Source organism: Dermacentor albipictus, chromosome 5 (genome assembly GCF_038994185.2).
Source record: "Dermacentor albipictus isolate Rhodes 1998 colony chromosome 5, USDA_Dalb.pri_finalv2, whole genome shotgun sequence".
NCBI classification, from domain to species: Eukaryota; Metazoa; Arthropoda; class Arachnida; order Ixodida; family Ixodidae; genus Dermacentor; species Dermacentor albipictus.
The window spans coordinates 127,549,530-127,566,509 of NC_091825.1; the positions used below are offsets into that span (position 1 = coordinate 127,549,530).

General features: G+C 44.7%; 1 protein-coding gene and 1 long non-coding RNA gene across 4 annotated transcripts in view; one reads left to right on the forward strand and one right to left on the reverse strand.

The window, feature by feature from the left end:
- LOC139060084 (plexin-B-like) overlaps positions 1-16,980 on the reverse strand; it is a 149,073-nt gene that overhangs the window by 9,234 nt on the left and 122,859 nt on the right. Inside the window, exons 16-23 of the mRNA XM_070538880.1 lie at positions 6,455-6,600; positions 5,627-5,866; positions 5,336-5,512; positions 4,457-4,553; positions 3,039-3,398; positions 2,082-2,258; positions 1,339-1,582; positions 282-424 (exon numbers count right to left, since the gene is read on the reverse strand). Of these exons, the coding sequence (XP_070394981.1) occupies positions 282-424; positions 1,339-1,582; positions 2,082-2,258; positions 3,039-3,398; positions 4,457-4,553; positions 5,336-5,512; positions 5,627-5,866; positions 6,455-6,600 (1,584 nt within the window). The remainder of the gene's footprint in view (positions 1-281; positions 425-1,338; positions 1,583-2,081; positions 2,259-3,038; positions 3,399-4,456; positions 4,554-5,335; positions 5,513-5,626; positions 5,867-6,454; positions 6,601-16,980) is intronic.
- Positions 8,547-16,980, forward strand: part of LOC139060085 (uncharacterized) — a 427,207-nt gene continuing 418,773 nt past the window's right edge. For all 3 annotated transcript variants that reach the window (XR_011514601.1, XR_011514603.1, XR_011514602.1), the window contains exon 1: positions 8,547-8,749. This is a non-coding gene — a long non-coding RNA (uncharacterized lncRNA). The remainder of the gene's footprint in view (positions 8,750-16,980) is intronic.

A 16,980-nucleotide genomic window follows, 5' to 3' on the forward strand; every position in this document is an offset into this window, starting at 1 on the left:
CAACTTTGTTGCACATCAGAGGAAAGTTCAGTTTTAGCAATCGTGGGCAGCACTGTTGATTCAGGTCTTCTTGATACAATGATACAAAGTGGGAAAGTTTAATAAAAAAAGTTAAGCATCAAACAGATTAAACAAACCAAAATGCTGCTGTAAGTAATGTGTGCTATGTTAAGGAGATTTTACGCAACGTTATTTATATACTGGCAAAACATTCCCGAATAATTTATTCGGTTTCTACGGTGAATGCAGAACATGTTGCAAGGGTGACATACAGCACAAACCTTGTTGTCTTGAAGTAGAGGGTGCTCGTAGACACCAGGGAAGAACACCTTCATGATGTACGACCGATGATCTAACGTTGGGATGCCAGCAGACTGAAGATCATTGGTTAGGTCAGTGACAACTGTCTGGAGCTCTGCAAAGGCTGAAAGTAGAAAGGTGAAATTGTAAGATTACTTTCCATTGCTCTACATTTGGCATCTTTCGCTGGCACGAGCACTTTATGTGAAGCTGTTGTGAAAGCACCCAGTATGATGACAGCGACAAATGTCCCAAATGTTCGTGATTGCTGAAGAGCCCAGAATTTGGAGCCATCTGCTGGGAAGCTACGCCATTCCCAGAGTGAGAAACACAAGGCAGACTTGGAAGCAGAGTTCTTAGCTAAGCCAGAAAGCCCATCCAATAATCGACGTTTCGTAAGTCAGAGATTCTAATTGAAGTCTCTGCTCTCACAAATACGTAAACCTAGAAGACAGAACAGTACGTCAGCCTTGCAAGGACTACGCCATCCAATAATAAAGGTTTCACAAGTAAGAGATTCTAATCAGAACTCCCTGCTCTGAAAGATATATAAACCTAAACGACAGAATAGTCAGCATTACAAAGAGTTTAATACTTGAGACTACGCACACTCAGACAAGTCAAAAGCTTGAGGCTCTGCACTTCATCCAGTCCGTAAAAAAACAAGTGCCATCCACCCTACAGTAGCACAAAGCTACAAAGAAAACCCATTTGAATTTCTCAAAGAGAACAGAGAGAAAGCTTCACAGTTGAAGAAAAATTCGTCCTAGTCCAGAGGTTGAACCCAAACTTTCCTTTCAAGAAACCCATATAGATTTCTTTGGTAGCGTTGTGCTACTGTCAAGTGTATAAAAAATTTTCCTTTTCGTAAAACTTCCTCAACCATGCAGATTTTCAGGTAACTTGTTTCATGTTGTTCTGAACATCTAATTGATGATACATGCCGTGCCAAAACCTAAGATCTTGCACTGAACATGGCAACACCGTCTCAAGAGGTTCTGCATCGTGCAGCAGCAGATAGCATTTCTCAGTCAGTACCTTGTTTGCACTCGATCCGAACACTCTTCTCGAGGTCGTCCATTTGGAGTTGGATGCGCTTGTACTCCCGCTCGGCCTGGGAGCTCTTGTGTCGCAGCACGAGCAGGATCACGGCACTCAGAAGAACCACGGCCAACGCCCCTGCTGCAAGGCCGGCGACAGCCTCTGGTGGGAAGCTGTAGGTCTTCGCCACTTCGTAGCGCATGAAGCCCACCTCATAACGAAGGTTGCTGCCAATACGAACCTGCAGGGCACGGCAAAAATTGCAGGCATCTTTTCAAGGCAAACATTATAATATTGTTTTGTAACTTCTCTGCATCTCAGTTTTAACAAGGAAGTTTCTCAAGCAATATGTAACAACGTCCACAGATAGAAATTTGGAACGGCGATAACACAGCCAACAAAATTTAAGCGAACATTCATACAGACTGATTAAACTGAACAACCAGTACTGTCAGGTATCACATGTGTTGGAAGGAATCATAGCAACATCGATGAGATAAAGTAAACTGGTAGCACAAGAAAAGTTAGAATCCAAAAACATGCCTGATAGTTTAAATTATGAATGTATAATAACTAACCTGACCAAATAATGAAGATTACTCTCCGGTCTAAACTAGCAAAGTGTGACGGGTTTGGTTGACAAAGGACAGCGATATCTGGAGATCATTATCCGGAAACCTTTTTCTTGCGAAATGCTTAATTAGCTTGGTATTGATGATGAAATAAGTACAAATGCTTACCACAACCATTGGAAGTCCGTTGTCAGTCCAACGACCCAACTCATCTGTTCCCGAAGGCTGTACTTCAGGTGGCAAGCAAAGAAGTTGATTCATAGCCAGAGAAGTGATGTTGCATGGCTGTGTTCCAATTGTCACATTTACTTCTGACTCGGTGCTTGCCAGGCGAAGGTTGCTACCCTGTAAGGTGCAAAAAAAATTTAACGACTCACAATATCAACAAAACACCATTTTGAATTAAGAAATGGCAAAACAGCACTAGCTGGCGAGAAGCTAGTTACTAACCGCAAATAACTGCCATACCTAAAGCTTTATTGCAACTTGCAATTCATTTTTGCCTCCAGTGCTCAGATTGACTTGGTCACAATAACCAACATCAGAGAAGTTCAGTGCAGAGTGAACAAACAGAACGTGCCATAAAACCACTTTGTTTCAGCACCAAGTTATGTGCACTTGGCAGATTTATTGACAGGATTTAACATTCCACAGAAAGGAAGCTGGCTATGAGTGATACAGTAGTGAAAATTTCAGATTGATACATTGACGTACTGCAATTCTTTAACATGCACTCAAAGCAGAATACACCAGCTTTATTTTACTTCTGCTCCAATCAGAATGCAGCTGCTGCGGCAGGCAATTGAACCCATGACGCCATGCTTAGCAGAAGAAGGCCACAGGTGGCCGACGAAACTTTACTGACAAAAATTCTGTCAGCTTAGCTCGAACACGCCTTAAGTAAACTATTTGCTGCATAAAACCCAGGACATTTTATGATGGTTTATGTTCTCGACCAGCCAACTTTGTGTGCAAAGAAAACATGGCTGTGACCATTGAGTCAGCCCGAGTTAAATATCAGCGAATGTCTAGGATAGGTTGCACTACTGCCTTTTGCATATTGTGCCTCCTAGACCTAAGGGTGAGAACATTGTTTTGTTGGGGAAAGTAACCCTGCCTTCTTACCTCGATGACGAGCAATTCGCCTTTGTAGAGCTTTACGCCATCCCCCTCAAAGCGGTGCAGCTGTGGATTCGGCACATAGACCAAGTCAGAGTGAAGCAATGGGAAAGTTCGGGGTAGCTCAAGGACACTGCTGACGTCATCCATAGTGAAGCCAATGCGAAACCGCCACTCATCCCGGTGGCCGCCAGCATCTTGGTCATTGTTGTAGCTGGTGCCGAGACCCGTGTTGCTGCCACCGCTGATGCGATTGTCCTTGCCCAGGCTCTTTTGCCTGTCGCTGCTAGGAAGCTGTCGGTAGGCTTCAGCATTGATAGGTGGTGAGGGACAGGACATCAAGGAAGGTGACAGGACTTCACACACCTGGACAGATAAAAATTATCAAAATTGAAGATTACGTGTTGACCAGAGGTTGTAACGTGAAACCATCAGTTTCTATAAAACTGTTTCATCATTCAGTGCACTGTTCTTCAAGAATTGTCACTCTTGTGAGCTATGTACATCAGTGTTGAGGTATTCTGCTATATCAATGCACAAAGCAACGACTCTGCATGTGGAAACAGTGCTGACTGGAAGTGTGTGTGTGACCATAAACTTCTTTTGTCACATTCCCCTCACTTAGTTTAGTTTCTCGGCATACAACAGTCAAAGTTACTGTTATAACAAAGTTGCAAATGACACAAAAATATTTCTGTTACATCCAACATTGTTATGAGCATATATTCATTACACACTGATACCTGTGAGACATGTTTTAGATTTACTCCATTACATCCAATAATTTGTTACATCTGTGTTCAATATGTTAAGGTTCTGCTGCATGTGGAAACTAATGCAATTCCCAAGTGCCACCATTATGAAATTGAGGCCATAGTTACACCAACACTTTGTCTCTGTCACTGAACTAAGCTGCTACCTTGCAGTGCAGGGCTTCAATGAAACGAAGTGCTCAGAAAGATACAGAATACAAAATATACGTGCCCTAAATGCTGTATCCTGTTATGATGTAGCTTCGTACAGGAAAGGAGCATGTTAAGGGAGTGAATGAAGCTGCAGTTCAAGCTAGTCTGTGTGTGACGCAACTTGCAGTTAGTATGGGGACATTGACGGGTGCCCTACAAAGTCAGCCTTGCAGACAGTGTAGCTTACGAACGTAAATGCAGTATGCTTTAGGTACGCATACTGCATTTGCCTGCAGTTATCGCACTTGCATGCATGTTATACACACACACACATACAAACACACACATGCATGCATGCAACAGATAATATGGAACAGCAAATCCCAACAAAATACTGTATGAGCATTTGAATTAGCGGTTTGCTAGAATTGGATGCACATGGTAGTGAAACAAATGTCTGCATGGCTGCTCATAATATGCTTAAAATAATAAAAAGCAGAAAGAATGAAAGAAGCTTACCGTTTCATTTAGTATTTGGTTGTCGTAAAAGACTGCCATTCGTGGTTGCTGGACCGCATGGAGATTGCTACCTGTGACCATCACATTCCGACCACCGCTGAAACCGACCAAAACATAATTTTTAGTACATAAATACACATGAAACAAAAGGGAACTGCGCCAGAACAGATGAAAATCAGAAAAGATAACTGAATACACAGGTAGTAAGTGAATGAAGGTGACATTTGCAATAGTAACACGATCAAAATACATTTAAGAATATTTTCATTTCTACAAATGCCATCATGGACATTACAATGTAAAGCTCTGAGGCACAATTTTTCACAAAGACTTTAATTCTATTATAGTGAACTTCAAGTAGACCCAAATTATATATGAAGCCGAGCAATTTGTTAAATTTAAACAAACGGCTAACGCACAGATCAAGGCATGCAAGGCATGTGACATTACGTTACCAAAGCTTCAATTTGTTCTGAAATTATAAAATGCGTCATTGTGGGCAGAAGCGGAATGGATAAGTGGTACGGCCGCTAAACATCTTATTTTGCTGAAGAACACCGGTGAAACCTACCCGTCATCCTGAAATCCAATATGCTTATAATTGATTATAGTGAATGTCCACAACATCAGCAGATGATTTTCCCAATACGGTTTTCTTCATGGCTTTCTTGAGTCAAAGTCATACGAGGTGTAATTTGCACTGTAGCCAAAGGCTTCCCGTGATGAAAAAAGTGCCTTTGTTGCATTTGCCAACAGCACGCCTATGCATTCATTGCAGTGCGAGCGCAAAAGTAATGCTTGTAAATGTGATACCAGCCATACAGAAGACTGCTTTGTAGCTAGCTAGTGGGCGAGGAAGTAGAAAAATAATGCACTAACCCGACAAAGCTCTTGAGTGGTGATATCTTGAGTATGGTTGGATCTTCTGAGTAGTTGAAAGGGCTTGATATACTGAGGGTGGCATTGTCGATCTTGAGGATCAGGTAGGAAACATTGTACTTTGGTATAGTGGCCTTGCTAGTTTTACATGAGATCTGGCTGTTGCTAGCCAAAGTTCTGTAACGAAAATCAAGGCACAGAAAGACTTTTAGAGCAATGCCCTTTTTTTTTTCCATTTCACAGAGAACGCTGCAACCAAAGCAGAGTTAACATGCATAATGAATGACGCACTTGTCAACAGTGCAGGGGAGGTTGTCGAGGTACACAGTCAGGTTGCTGCCAACGTTGAGATTCGATCCACTGATGTAGAGACGAGTACCACCTGACTGCGGTCCCGTGCGGGGTTGAAGGTCGCGCACCGTGATTTGTCGATACTGGAACTTCTCCTTTGCCTGTGTGATGCCAGCACGATTCCCAACGACCACGTCTGCCATGAGCGGCGAGCCACTCGCTCCCGTCCTACAGACAACCCTGCAGAGGCAAAAGCAAAACTCACTCAGAGGCAGGTACAAAAGACTAATAAATATGCGGTACTCAATGCAGCCACAATGGCCTGACTCATACTTGTAGGCTTTCCTAGCAATTTTCTATTCCCTTTTCCGCCACTTTGTAAGTGAATTCATAAAATAATATAATAAAATATTATAAAATGATACGAAATGGTAAAAAAAGTTATTGCTGAAATCTGCTGCTGCTTTATTTATTTTCAGGCTACTGTAAGTCTAAGCAGAAACCTTAAGCAGGAGTGGGGAATATAATGCATTCAGAAGGCATAAACGTTCACAGAAAACTTGCATTGTTTAGCAACAATGTGCACATGCAAAATGAACACATGACACATAAGCATAAGAGACATAGCGCTGGATGTCAAGATGGGCGGCCATCAAGGGTGATAGCAGAAAGCCGGCGAAGTTACAGCCCGGAGAATGCGCTTACATTGCAGCACATATGGCATCTATGTAAAATGAAAAGGGCAGAGTATTGATATACCACAAAAGTGTGAAAACTTGAACAGTCATTTGTTGCTTGGCAGTGACATAAAAGAAATGACGCGCTTACCTGACCGACACATTGTATTCGGTAGGAATGCAGGGAATTCCACCAATTTTGATCTTATCATAGATCTCTTCCCGGCTTGTTCCTAGGTTGCTCCCTTCAATTGTAACCTGTGTTCCACCTTCAATGGGTCCACTCAAGGGATGAATCTGCAATGAACACAAAACAGAAGTTGCCAGTCAGCCTTATTCTCTAAATTCGACCAAAATGTACGAAATAATTCCCACGACTTCAACATTCCAATGCTAAGGCAGTAAGAAATGTGCACTGAGCACAAGAATGTCAATAGTTTGCCACATATCAGATACTGCTGCGACAGCAGTTCTGCCTATTTGTCAGCTGCACTTGTTCAGGTAAAGAGAGGATATGTATCGCTAGTTTAAATCCCCTCAAAGAAACCGCATAACAGTCTTTGATGTGCAAAATCTTAAATATGGCTCCTTCTGTTGCTCCAGTGAATACCAAAAAAATAGAAGAAAACCAAAAAAAGAACCCATCTATCATTCGGAGACATCATATGTCATCTTGAGCCCAACCGCGTAGAACAAAAGTTGTGACATATAAGAAAGAAGGCTTGCGTCATTTTCGTTCCCCTCAGTTCTCTCTTTGTTATTGAATATTGTGCTGCAATAGCCAAGTGTACACTTTCAGAGGAAATATATTTGCGTCGATAAAGCTCGAGGTGTTCACGGTATAAGATATAATGTAGATATAAGGTCCATGGAGAAAGAAGTTAAACGAGATCAAAGCACGAGTTTTGTGAACAAGTAAATATATAGCCTGACAAACGCGCGCGCGCGTGTGTGTGTGTACAATTACGCACAAAGTGAGCAACATAATGAGACGGCTGCTTGGACTAATCACGGATAAGCAAACGTAAGCGCGCAAGAAGCGTGGCGCGCTCGGCTCGGTAAGCCCGAAGAATACAAAGCAGCGTCAGAGCGGTGCGAACTCGCTGTCAGCCGCAGAGGCGCAAGCTCCGCTTTTCCCGCGTGCATGTGAGAAAACGCCCGCCTCGCTCGAACAGCTTTAACGCTGACACGTCGCGCGCGCGCGCGTCAAGTCGAGAACTGGTAATTAAGAAACCCGCGCAGCACGAGAGAGAGATAGATAAATAAACAAATAAGTAGAGGGAACTAAAGCCACGCACGCCCGCAATTTGATTACGCACGCACTTCATAAGGAACATGTGAAGGAGAACGTGAAGGACGGGGGAACGACACCGCCTCGCGGCGGCGCGCCGGCGACAACGGCAAAACTTTCGGCGGCGCCGCGCGCTCCTGGGCGTGATTAGATTTGCGGCGTCGCGGTTGATTGGGCGGCGCGCTGCAACGGCGCTTATATACGTATGACTCAATTAGACGCGCATCTCTCGCTCTCTTTGCCTCGTCTCCATTACCGTTGCAGGACGGCGGCACTCGGTGGTGGCTATGTTTACTTTATTGACTCGCGCGGCTGTCGCCGCATGCATACAATATGTCGCTCTCGCGGTGTGTAATGTATAAACTCTAGTTTACGAAAGCATCAAACAAGTTCAAAAGCGCTCGCGCTCGGATTTGCCGCGTAGTGGTGCCGTTCCCGCGTCATCGGTTTCATCCCAGGTAGCAGCTAAACGCTAGCGAATTTTTTTCCTTGGAAAGATTGCGCTTGCGGAGACTCGGCTCTCATTTTCAGTCACGATTTCACGATGGCCATGAATCCTCCTAAGAAATCGGTTGAATTGCCGCGCTGCACATCCGTTTCGAAATGAAACACGGCGAACTAAAAAGGCTGTGGAGGTGTGATTAAGTCAACCAGCAGTTACATGCTCAACCCCGACGGTTGAGCACTTCCAGCAGCATTGACCTGAAACTCCGGAGGCGCGCATTTAAATCTTCCGCCATACTGTGCAGTCAATCAACGAGCCCAACACAAGTAATAAATAGTAGTAATCTTCTTGTAGTACTGACCGGTAATAATATTGCGAATTACGATGCATTGGGCAAAATTGAAGTATATAAAATATGAATAAGAAAAAAAGAAAAAACGACATAAAAGTGTGACACAAAAAGAGGCCGCGGCAAACATGCAGACCGTCGAGAGATGGCAGCACCAGTACCGTGGCCAAACGCACCGATGGCGAGCGGGACAACGTAAACAGACGCCACCCGCTCGGCGTGTTTATCATTTCAATTAGCAGTCATTACCATAATTCGTTCTTCCCGCCTGCGACGTTTCGCGTAAGCTGGGTACACAGAGCGCAAGCACCGAGCCCCTGCTGTCGTCGGAAATGGAATGCGCGGCTCTTCCGCCTACAAGGTAAGTAGTACAAACCGCGAGAAATGGCGCGAAAATAACTCGGTTCCGAAGTGCGGTGGAATAACGGTTGAAGTGAGACGACAGGCGGGATTGCGCGGAAAGACCATTGTAATATATATATACAAAATGACGCTGCTCAGTAGCGGTGATGACGGGGTCTATGAAAGCGGCGGCGTAAGGGCCCGTACATGGTCGCTCCGCCCGTCCGTTCCGCCCTCGCCCGGCCGCGTGCGGAAGCCCGAAAGGCGGAAGGTGTCGCAAAATTCGATGCACGCTCAATCCGCACGACCGGAACGCACGCGCACTCCTATTGGGCGACGCGGCCTGTTGACAGCTGGCAACCGTTCGGCGGAGCAAAGGTGTTCAAGGTTGGCAACGACCTTTGACAGCAGACGACACTGGCATATTTTCGCAGAGCTGATTTCAAGTTTCCGCGTTCCGGTGAAAATGCGACTCTAGGCTGCCACATTCTGTTCTTCAGCCGTATGTGTTGCATTGGCACCGTCATCCTTCTTCGAAACATTGCACAGTCGTCTTATCTGCGCCACCTTTTACAGATGTATTGCAATCGCATCACGTCGCAGCACGCGACGTATTCTCGGATGATTACTTTCAGTGCACGCTGCCTTGGCTGGTTGAACAAAACCTCTCTAATTATCCAACGTGATGCGTTCTACGTCACGCGAAACTGATAGTGTCGCCGGAAGCGCGGTGGCGCGGTTTCTGTAGTGCTAGTGACAGCTTGCAAGAATACGGAACACACGCACATCTGTCGCGGAATGCATTTGCGTAGGTCGCCAAGACGCACCTTTTTACCACTGAGCACGCGTGTGAGGCTCCGAGTACAGCTTGCTGACACGCTTGCTCGTGCTTTTTTTTTTTTCACTCTGCCAATTTTAAGAGAGTGCTTAAAGCAGTTGGATTCATGGAATGCCTTTTCCTTAAATTATTTGCTCAGCGATGACTGAAGTTCTCACCGTGTGCAAAAAAAAAAAAGTTATGCATAAGTGGTTAACTTCATGCAGCAAGGAATTGAAGGTTAAGCAGTGAATCTACAATTCATTATGACTGGCTTAAAGCAATATGTATGTATAGCGGTGACCTTATGCAGATATATGCATACTCATGAGATATGTTTCCAAGGGGAGTACTTATTTGAAAGCATATAATTTACATTGCTGATAGGAAAACTTATTTTGAGTGAAATCAAACAATTGCATTCTTTCTTGCCAGCCTGGCTACCCAATATGTTGCCAGCTTACTACTTAACATACCTAATTTAACATTTCAACAATGTACAAACATTACCAAAGCACACAAAATTAAGCAGTACCTTGACAGGCATGCTCCCTCTCTTACCCATGGCACCAAACAAGGATGTTTGACTTGAGATTGTTTGATACTGTCGGCATCATACATGCGTGTTCTATTTTGATTACTCTACTTATAAAAAATAAGCTCTAATCAGGTTATATGAGTTAGTTGGGCATGAGCTGCATGTTGTTTATGTATTTATGTAGTAACAACCTTGCTAGCTCATGCACAGCCATATTTTAGGAAAATGAAAAATGCATAGCATAACATAAACAGCTGGCTAGTGCCTGTATTTATTTGAGAGCAAACCGACATTATCAAGTGTAGCTTAGCAGTGAGCTCAGTGACCTCTTGTGGTGTGAAAAGGTTGATGTAGTCAGTAGTTTTGTGTTTGTCTTTCTTACTTAGTTGCTGTTTTAACATGCACATGACAATGAAATTAAGGTGCGTAGGGCAGAAGACAGGGCCACACAATAAGCGAGGAAACATTCATTGTCATTTTTTTATTTCCATAACAAACCAGCGAATAGTTCCTTAGGTTCACTTTTGTGAATAATGCACAAGGTGTTCTGCGTAAAACTGAAAGATTGTAGTGCTCTATTACCTACACACTATTTGGGTAGCCAAATGAACGATACTCCCATTAGCACTGTGAGAGCACAGAAATTTGCAGTCAAGAGGCCGCAGTGGCTCAGCCTCTTGCCAAATGTAAAATTGTTCCAAAAGAAAACATGCATACTGGTGAATTGGGTATGCATTCACATCTGCTATTCAAATCCACACATCACAAGTAATCTTTCATTCCTTGGCACATTTCTCACCATTGTACAGACTTTGTTTCAGCGCTCTGTGTGTGCAGTAATATAACTTGGTAAATCAAAGCTGCGGTTATTCAGTACACTGAAAGCAACTTTGCGTGTGGGTTAGATAAAATAATGCTCCTACATATGGGTCAGCTTAGTATTATCAGCCGTTTTGTTTACTAGTTCACTGTTACGCCTGAACTATACGGTGCCACTGGACAATGCTGTATCCCTGCAGGCACGCTAGAACAGCTTGGATATGCACAAACAATCCTTTACATCGCACTTAAATTAAGGTGGTGTGGATTTGCTGTCACAATGTGCTTGTAAGCATAACTGCCGACCATTCAAAAAAGTGTTTGAAATGTAAGGGTGGATGCTCAGGTTTGCAGGTGTGACATTTTACATTTATAGTGCAAGGACACACCGATGAACAGGAAGGATACCACACAAATCCTCGTGTTGTGACCTCGCAGTCACAATGCAAGTAGTTTTCAGTGGTGTTTAGCTATAAACATGTGAAGCAATCTGTAAATTCAAAACTGTATTAAGTAAACTGAGACACCATGAAAAGCAACATAACACTACGGTGTACACATTTTTGTCACATCAGCTCTTTGTGGTGCAGGTCAAATATGTATACAAGCTATTTGTAGGAAGTAGGAAGCCTATCCAATATAAACAAGAAACTTGCAGGCAAGGTAATCACAACAAACCAGCTGAGACGGTGGTACTATTCTACTTGTTTTCGTTTGGGATAGCACAAGTGTTCCCACTTGTGCTGCTGGATGGTTGCGACTGATATGCTCGCGAAGGTTTGGGTCATTCACATTTCAAGGGATGAGTAACTGTTACATACGTAAATCATCTTCCTCTGCATGCAGCCGCTGTGGCTGGCAGTCGATCCCGTAGCCACATGCTTAGCAGCCCAACACCACAACCACTAAGCAATCACGGCGGGTAACTGCTCCTCAGGTTGTGCAATCTGTGTGGCTGTATCAAAGCACTGATGTAACACGTGTTTCAGTGGGGTCCAACTACAGCACAGAAGTTGTGGTGCAGCTCTTCCTAATGGCAACATGTGTTGCAGCTGGGATACAAAGAGTTGAGCCTTTGTATCCGACGAGCATATGGTAAGTGGAAACTTTGTTTCCACTTCTAAAAATTTTTGAGTATGTTCTAAATGACATGAGCCAATGTTGTAATGCTATTTTAATTTTTATAATAGCTGTACACGTTTGTGTACATCAAGTACACCATGAAATAACAGTCATCGGGGTATGCTTGAAAGGCACCTTCAGCATCTGCACTTCAAACCGCAGCTATGTTGTAGCCATTGTAGGTGAAACAGCAGTAGTCAACGCGAAATTGACCGCCACTTTAGCAGTTTGCATGCAAACACACATTCATGTGGTGGCATTGTTTATTTTGGTTACCTGGCCCAGGCAAGTAATGTGAATAAGAGAACAATTATGAAACATCATTAGCTTAGTGAGGCCCAAAATACTAATTCAGGTAACTATTAATAGCAGTAGTCGAGGGCACGCTTGAAAGGCATCATTAGCAGTCTGCACGTCAAAGCGCAGTCAAGTCGTCGCCACTGTTGGTGAAACGGCAGCACTCAATGCGAAAATGACAGCCACTGTTGGCAGCTTGCATGCAAACACACATTCATGTGGTGGCATTGTTTATTTTGGTTACCTGGCCCAGGCAAGTAATGCGAATAGGAGAACAATTATCAAACATCATTAGCTTAGTTAGGCCCAAAATACTCAGTCGGGTAACTATTCATAGCAGTAGTCGAGGGCACGCTTGAAAGGCACCATTAGCAGTCTGCACGTCAAAGCGCAGTCAAGTCGTCGCCACTGTTTGTGAAACGGCAGCACTCAATGAGAAAATGACAGCCACTGTTGGCAGCTTGCATGCAAACACACATTCATGTGGTGGCATTATTTTGGTTACCTGGCCCAGGCAAGTAATGTGAATAGGAGAACAATTATCAAACATCATTAGCTTAGTTAGGCCCAAAATACTCAGTCGGGCAACTATTAATAGCAGTAGTCGAGGGCACGCTTGAAATGCACCATTAGCAGTCTGCACGTCAAATCAGTCATGTCGCAGCCATTGTTGTATTTGTTTATCTCACGGCAAGTAACACCAATGTAAGCACAATTATTCACCCTGAATAGCTTTGCTAGCATTGTTTGTACTAAAAAATTCTGAGTGAAGTTGAATGTGTTTTATTGAGGCAATTATTTAATTCACAAGCCATCGGCATAGTGATCGACGGCCAGGTTCAAACAATGACATTTGTGAAGTAATAAATGGTGAAAGTTGCAAAAGCTATCAGTGCACTGCTTTGCTGGGCTCCATTTACTGAAAAATGTCTTTGCAACGACAAAAGTATCAGACAGGAAATGACACCCCACTGCACAATGTTATTCGTGTTGAACTTTTTTGCCATCATATGTGATGGGCAGCGAAACCATCCGTTTACTAAGAGAGATTGCATGAAAAATGCAACAGCATAGCAAGGTGTAGTTTCACAATATGGCACCCTTTCATGTGCACTTCTGGCGAGCTGCCACATGCACTGATGCATAAACATGAACTGAGGTAAGAGGCTAAGTTGCTGTGCAACCCCCATGACGCTTTTAAGAAAATCTATCTCTAAACCTTTCTGTTTTCATAGGCGATGAAAATCTGTTTTGAGCAAGTTGGTTAATCACACTGCAGCAACAACACAAGAAGCAAGGACAGAAAACACAGCGAGTAGGCAGACTGAGAAGACGAGGTAGACCAGTGAGAAAGGTTTTAATGAGATGGAAGAGGCCTGCCCTGCCGTGTACATGAGTTAGTGCTTTGAATGAGATTGGTTTATGAAAATGTCTAATGACTTTCCTGAAAGAAAACTAGCAAAAGCAAATGCTAATATAATATAAAAGGACAGATATAATGGTAAGCGCAAGCACGCATGGAAACAGGCACGTATTCACACACAAATGCGAGAACTAAGAAGAACTCCAACGTAAAGAAATCTGGGAAATAGAAAAAAAATTGACAAACGCAAGAAAACATACATTTACAAACAGACGCGGGTCGAGGTATTATAGGAGCGGGTTCACAAGCTGCTGTGCTTACCTTCTCATATGTTTTCTTTTTTAACCGTTCTCTTAATACTGTCTCGGGAAATTTTAATTGCATTCATGACATTAGTGCTCTCAGGCGCGTCCACATTTCACGACAGCGCTGAACGTCTTGACGTATGCAATTATAATGTTGTTCCCTAATTTCCCCCCACCGATAGAAGCATCTTTAACCGTGCAGTAACAACTTTTGAAACAAACGATAGATGTACGAAGCAGAAAAGGCCGGTGTGATAGGGCTTCTCTATCGGACTACATAAGAAAACGCAATCGGCAACACTTATGCTCAGCTCACTTCTGAGCACACGAACATCGCGTAGTACGACCACTTCTACACCCAGTAACGCTGCAACACATCGCACATATATATCATGATTTGTAGCTCGCAAACGCACTTCATAACGGCAAGAGCACAGCTCGAACGTCGCGGTCACCACGGCGCATCGCAGCCGGCAAAACGGCTCATACGCAGTACAGCACACGCAGAATGGCAGCGATAACTAGGCGATAAAAACTTATCGCTACTGATCGTATCGTTACTTTTGGTAAGTTGCGAAGGGCTGGCGTTCACCACACCGCGGCAACGATCGGCATACACAGAGCAGAAACCAAACGTGTACGCTGGGTGCGCAAATCGGACGCTACTTATTTCGCCACGACTTGAACGTGTGTGCTGCTCAGAATGCACGTGTATGTGATGGAGTTCTCGTCTGCGACGCACACGCCAAGCATGGCACAAGAAATCACGAAGTCGACGGCTTGAAATATTTCCTCCGACGCTCTCGTAAACACCACACACACTTCCTGCGCTCCGTCTGTTTCTGTTGGCGATCGCACGCACTGATGAGGTCTGGAAGCGTACACCGGCTTGCTTCTTCCGATGACTATCTCCGTGGGTGCCACATATCTCTGGTAAAAATCACAAAAAGGAGAAAAAAATAGACTGTTTCTGACGCGGCTGTAGCCTAGGCCTTGCGTCCCTGCTTCGCTTCGCTTCGAGCACGCGCCATGTTTGCTGTGACGACAGCCGAACTATCCGCCTCGGACCAGCCAATGAGAGAGGAGCAGGCGGCCGGACGGGAAACTTGCGTCCGCTCCTCGCTCGCCAGTAGAGAGCTATCCGCACGCGACCGGACGAGGGCGGAACGGACGTGCGGAGCGACCATGTACGGGCCCTAACTGAATTTGACCGTCGTCTAGTCGCCAAAGGGTCAAAAGCGCCGCGCGAACTGAAACCGCCATTTCTGCTATCGACGTACTGTATTTTATGAAGCGCCATTTCTGCTATCGATGCACTGTATTTTACGGTGCGATATAGCGCTGCTTCATGGGTGCAAGAAAAAAACAAAACAAAAAACAAATAGCCGTACACAGGAAACGTAATGGAAATGAATCACGCAAAAGAGAACAGTGTTTTACGCGCGCAAGTGCTAAAGGGAGCAACACAAATTGTTAATTTGCCTCATTGCTGAGCGGTCGGCGTACTTTGAGACAACACGCACGTGCACTTGTGGGTTCAAAGTGTGGCTAAGTACGAATTTCTAACGCTGGCTATACAATCCGATAATATAGCTTGTCATGCTGCGTCTACCGCCGACCGTCTTAAGACATAAACACACGAGGATAAACTAGCAAGATCAGAATTAGCAAGTCACCGCTGCTCTTCTGTATGCTCAACTCGCATCTCATATGATCGTGTACAGATTGGCCACTTTCGTCTATTTCTTGGTGGTCGTCAGAAAGCCTGACTGTGCTTACAGCGTCAGCACGCAGAAGTTTGTGTCTTAGCCGGTGCTACAACGCACAAGTTGTCGAACTATCACACGCTAAAAAGTTCCCGCCTCGTTTAGCGAGCTCACAGCTGTTGAAGCAGATTTACAAGTCCTTTCTCTGGAGAGATCGTCACTTGAAACGACGACAGCCGTAGCAGTACTGCATGACGAATCAACGGATCCCGAAAAAAGGCTACGACGGGGGACAAGGAAACGGTGACGAACGAGACGTAAGACGTCGATAAAGTACCCGTGTTTTCTCGTTCGTCTTCCGATACTAAAAGAAGGGCGCGGAACGGAAACGCGAAGGGCGCTGGTGGACCGACGGCACAGAGCTGAGGTGGTAAGGGAGAGAGGAAATAGAAATTAAGGCTCTAAGCGCGCAAACAGAAAAGGGGCGACGAAGCAACAAAATGGTTCGCAGGTTAGGCGACGAAACAAGACAGAAAATCGGACCAGCGGGACAAAAAAAAATATAAAGTGAGGAGAAGTAAGCAAGCGAGAGAAAACAAAAAGAATAAAAAAGAAACGACAAGAGTGTAACGTGTGGGGCAGAAAAGAACTAACGTGGCGCGCAAGTGCTCTCAGTGAAAGGCACCAAGAAGAAAGAAAGAAATGAAGGAAGGACGAAGGAAAAACACAAACAAGCCACAAACGTTAGACTGATGTCGCGGAAGACGAGCAGATGGCCAGAGAGCGAGAGAGAGAGAGCCGCAGAAAAAAATTCACGGAACGGGAAAACGAGGCCGGTCGTTGAGCGGAGAAGGGAAGCCACGATAAGGACAGAAAGTGGAGGGGAAGAATAGAGGGCGCCTAATCTGGCGCCCTATGAAATTAGGGAAAAGAACATTAGGGCCGACGGGAAACTGCGTTAAACAAACGCCCGCTCCGCCGAGGAGGCTCGCCACTCGAGTGACGAGCACCGCGGCCTTCCCTCCTTTCTTTTTTTCTCTCATTGATTTTTCGGCTTGCGCGCGGCGGCCGTTTTCACTCTAGGTCGCCGGCTCTTTTCTTTCTCCTCTGTCACTCTCACCTTTTCCGCGGGCGGCGGCGAGTACATTTAGTTCAGATTTTTTCCCTCCCCAGTGGCCTGCACCTCCTCCCCGCCCTGCAAACTGTTCCATCGCGGTTAATCCCGTAACAACGGGGAATGCGGCTCAGGGGGTTTTGTGATCGCGGAAGCGGCGTTCTCTTGT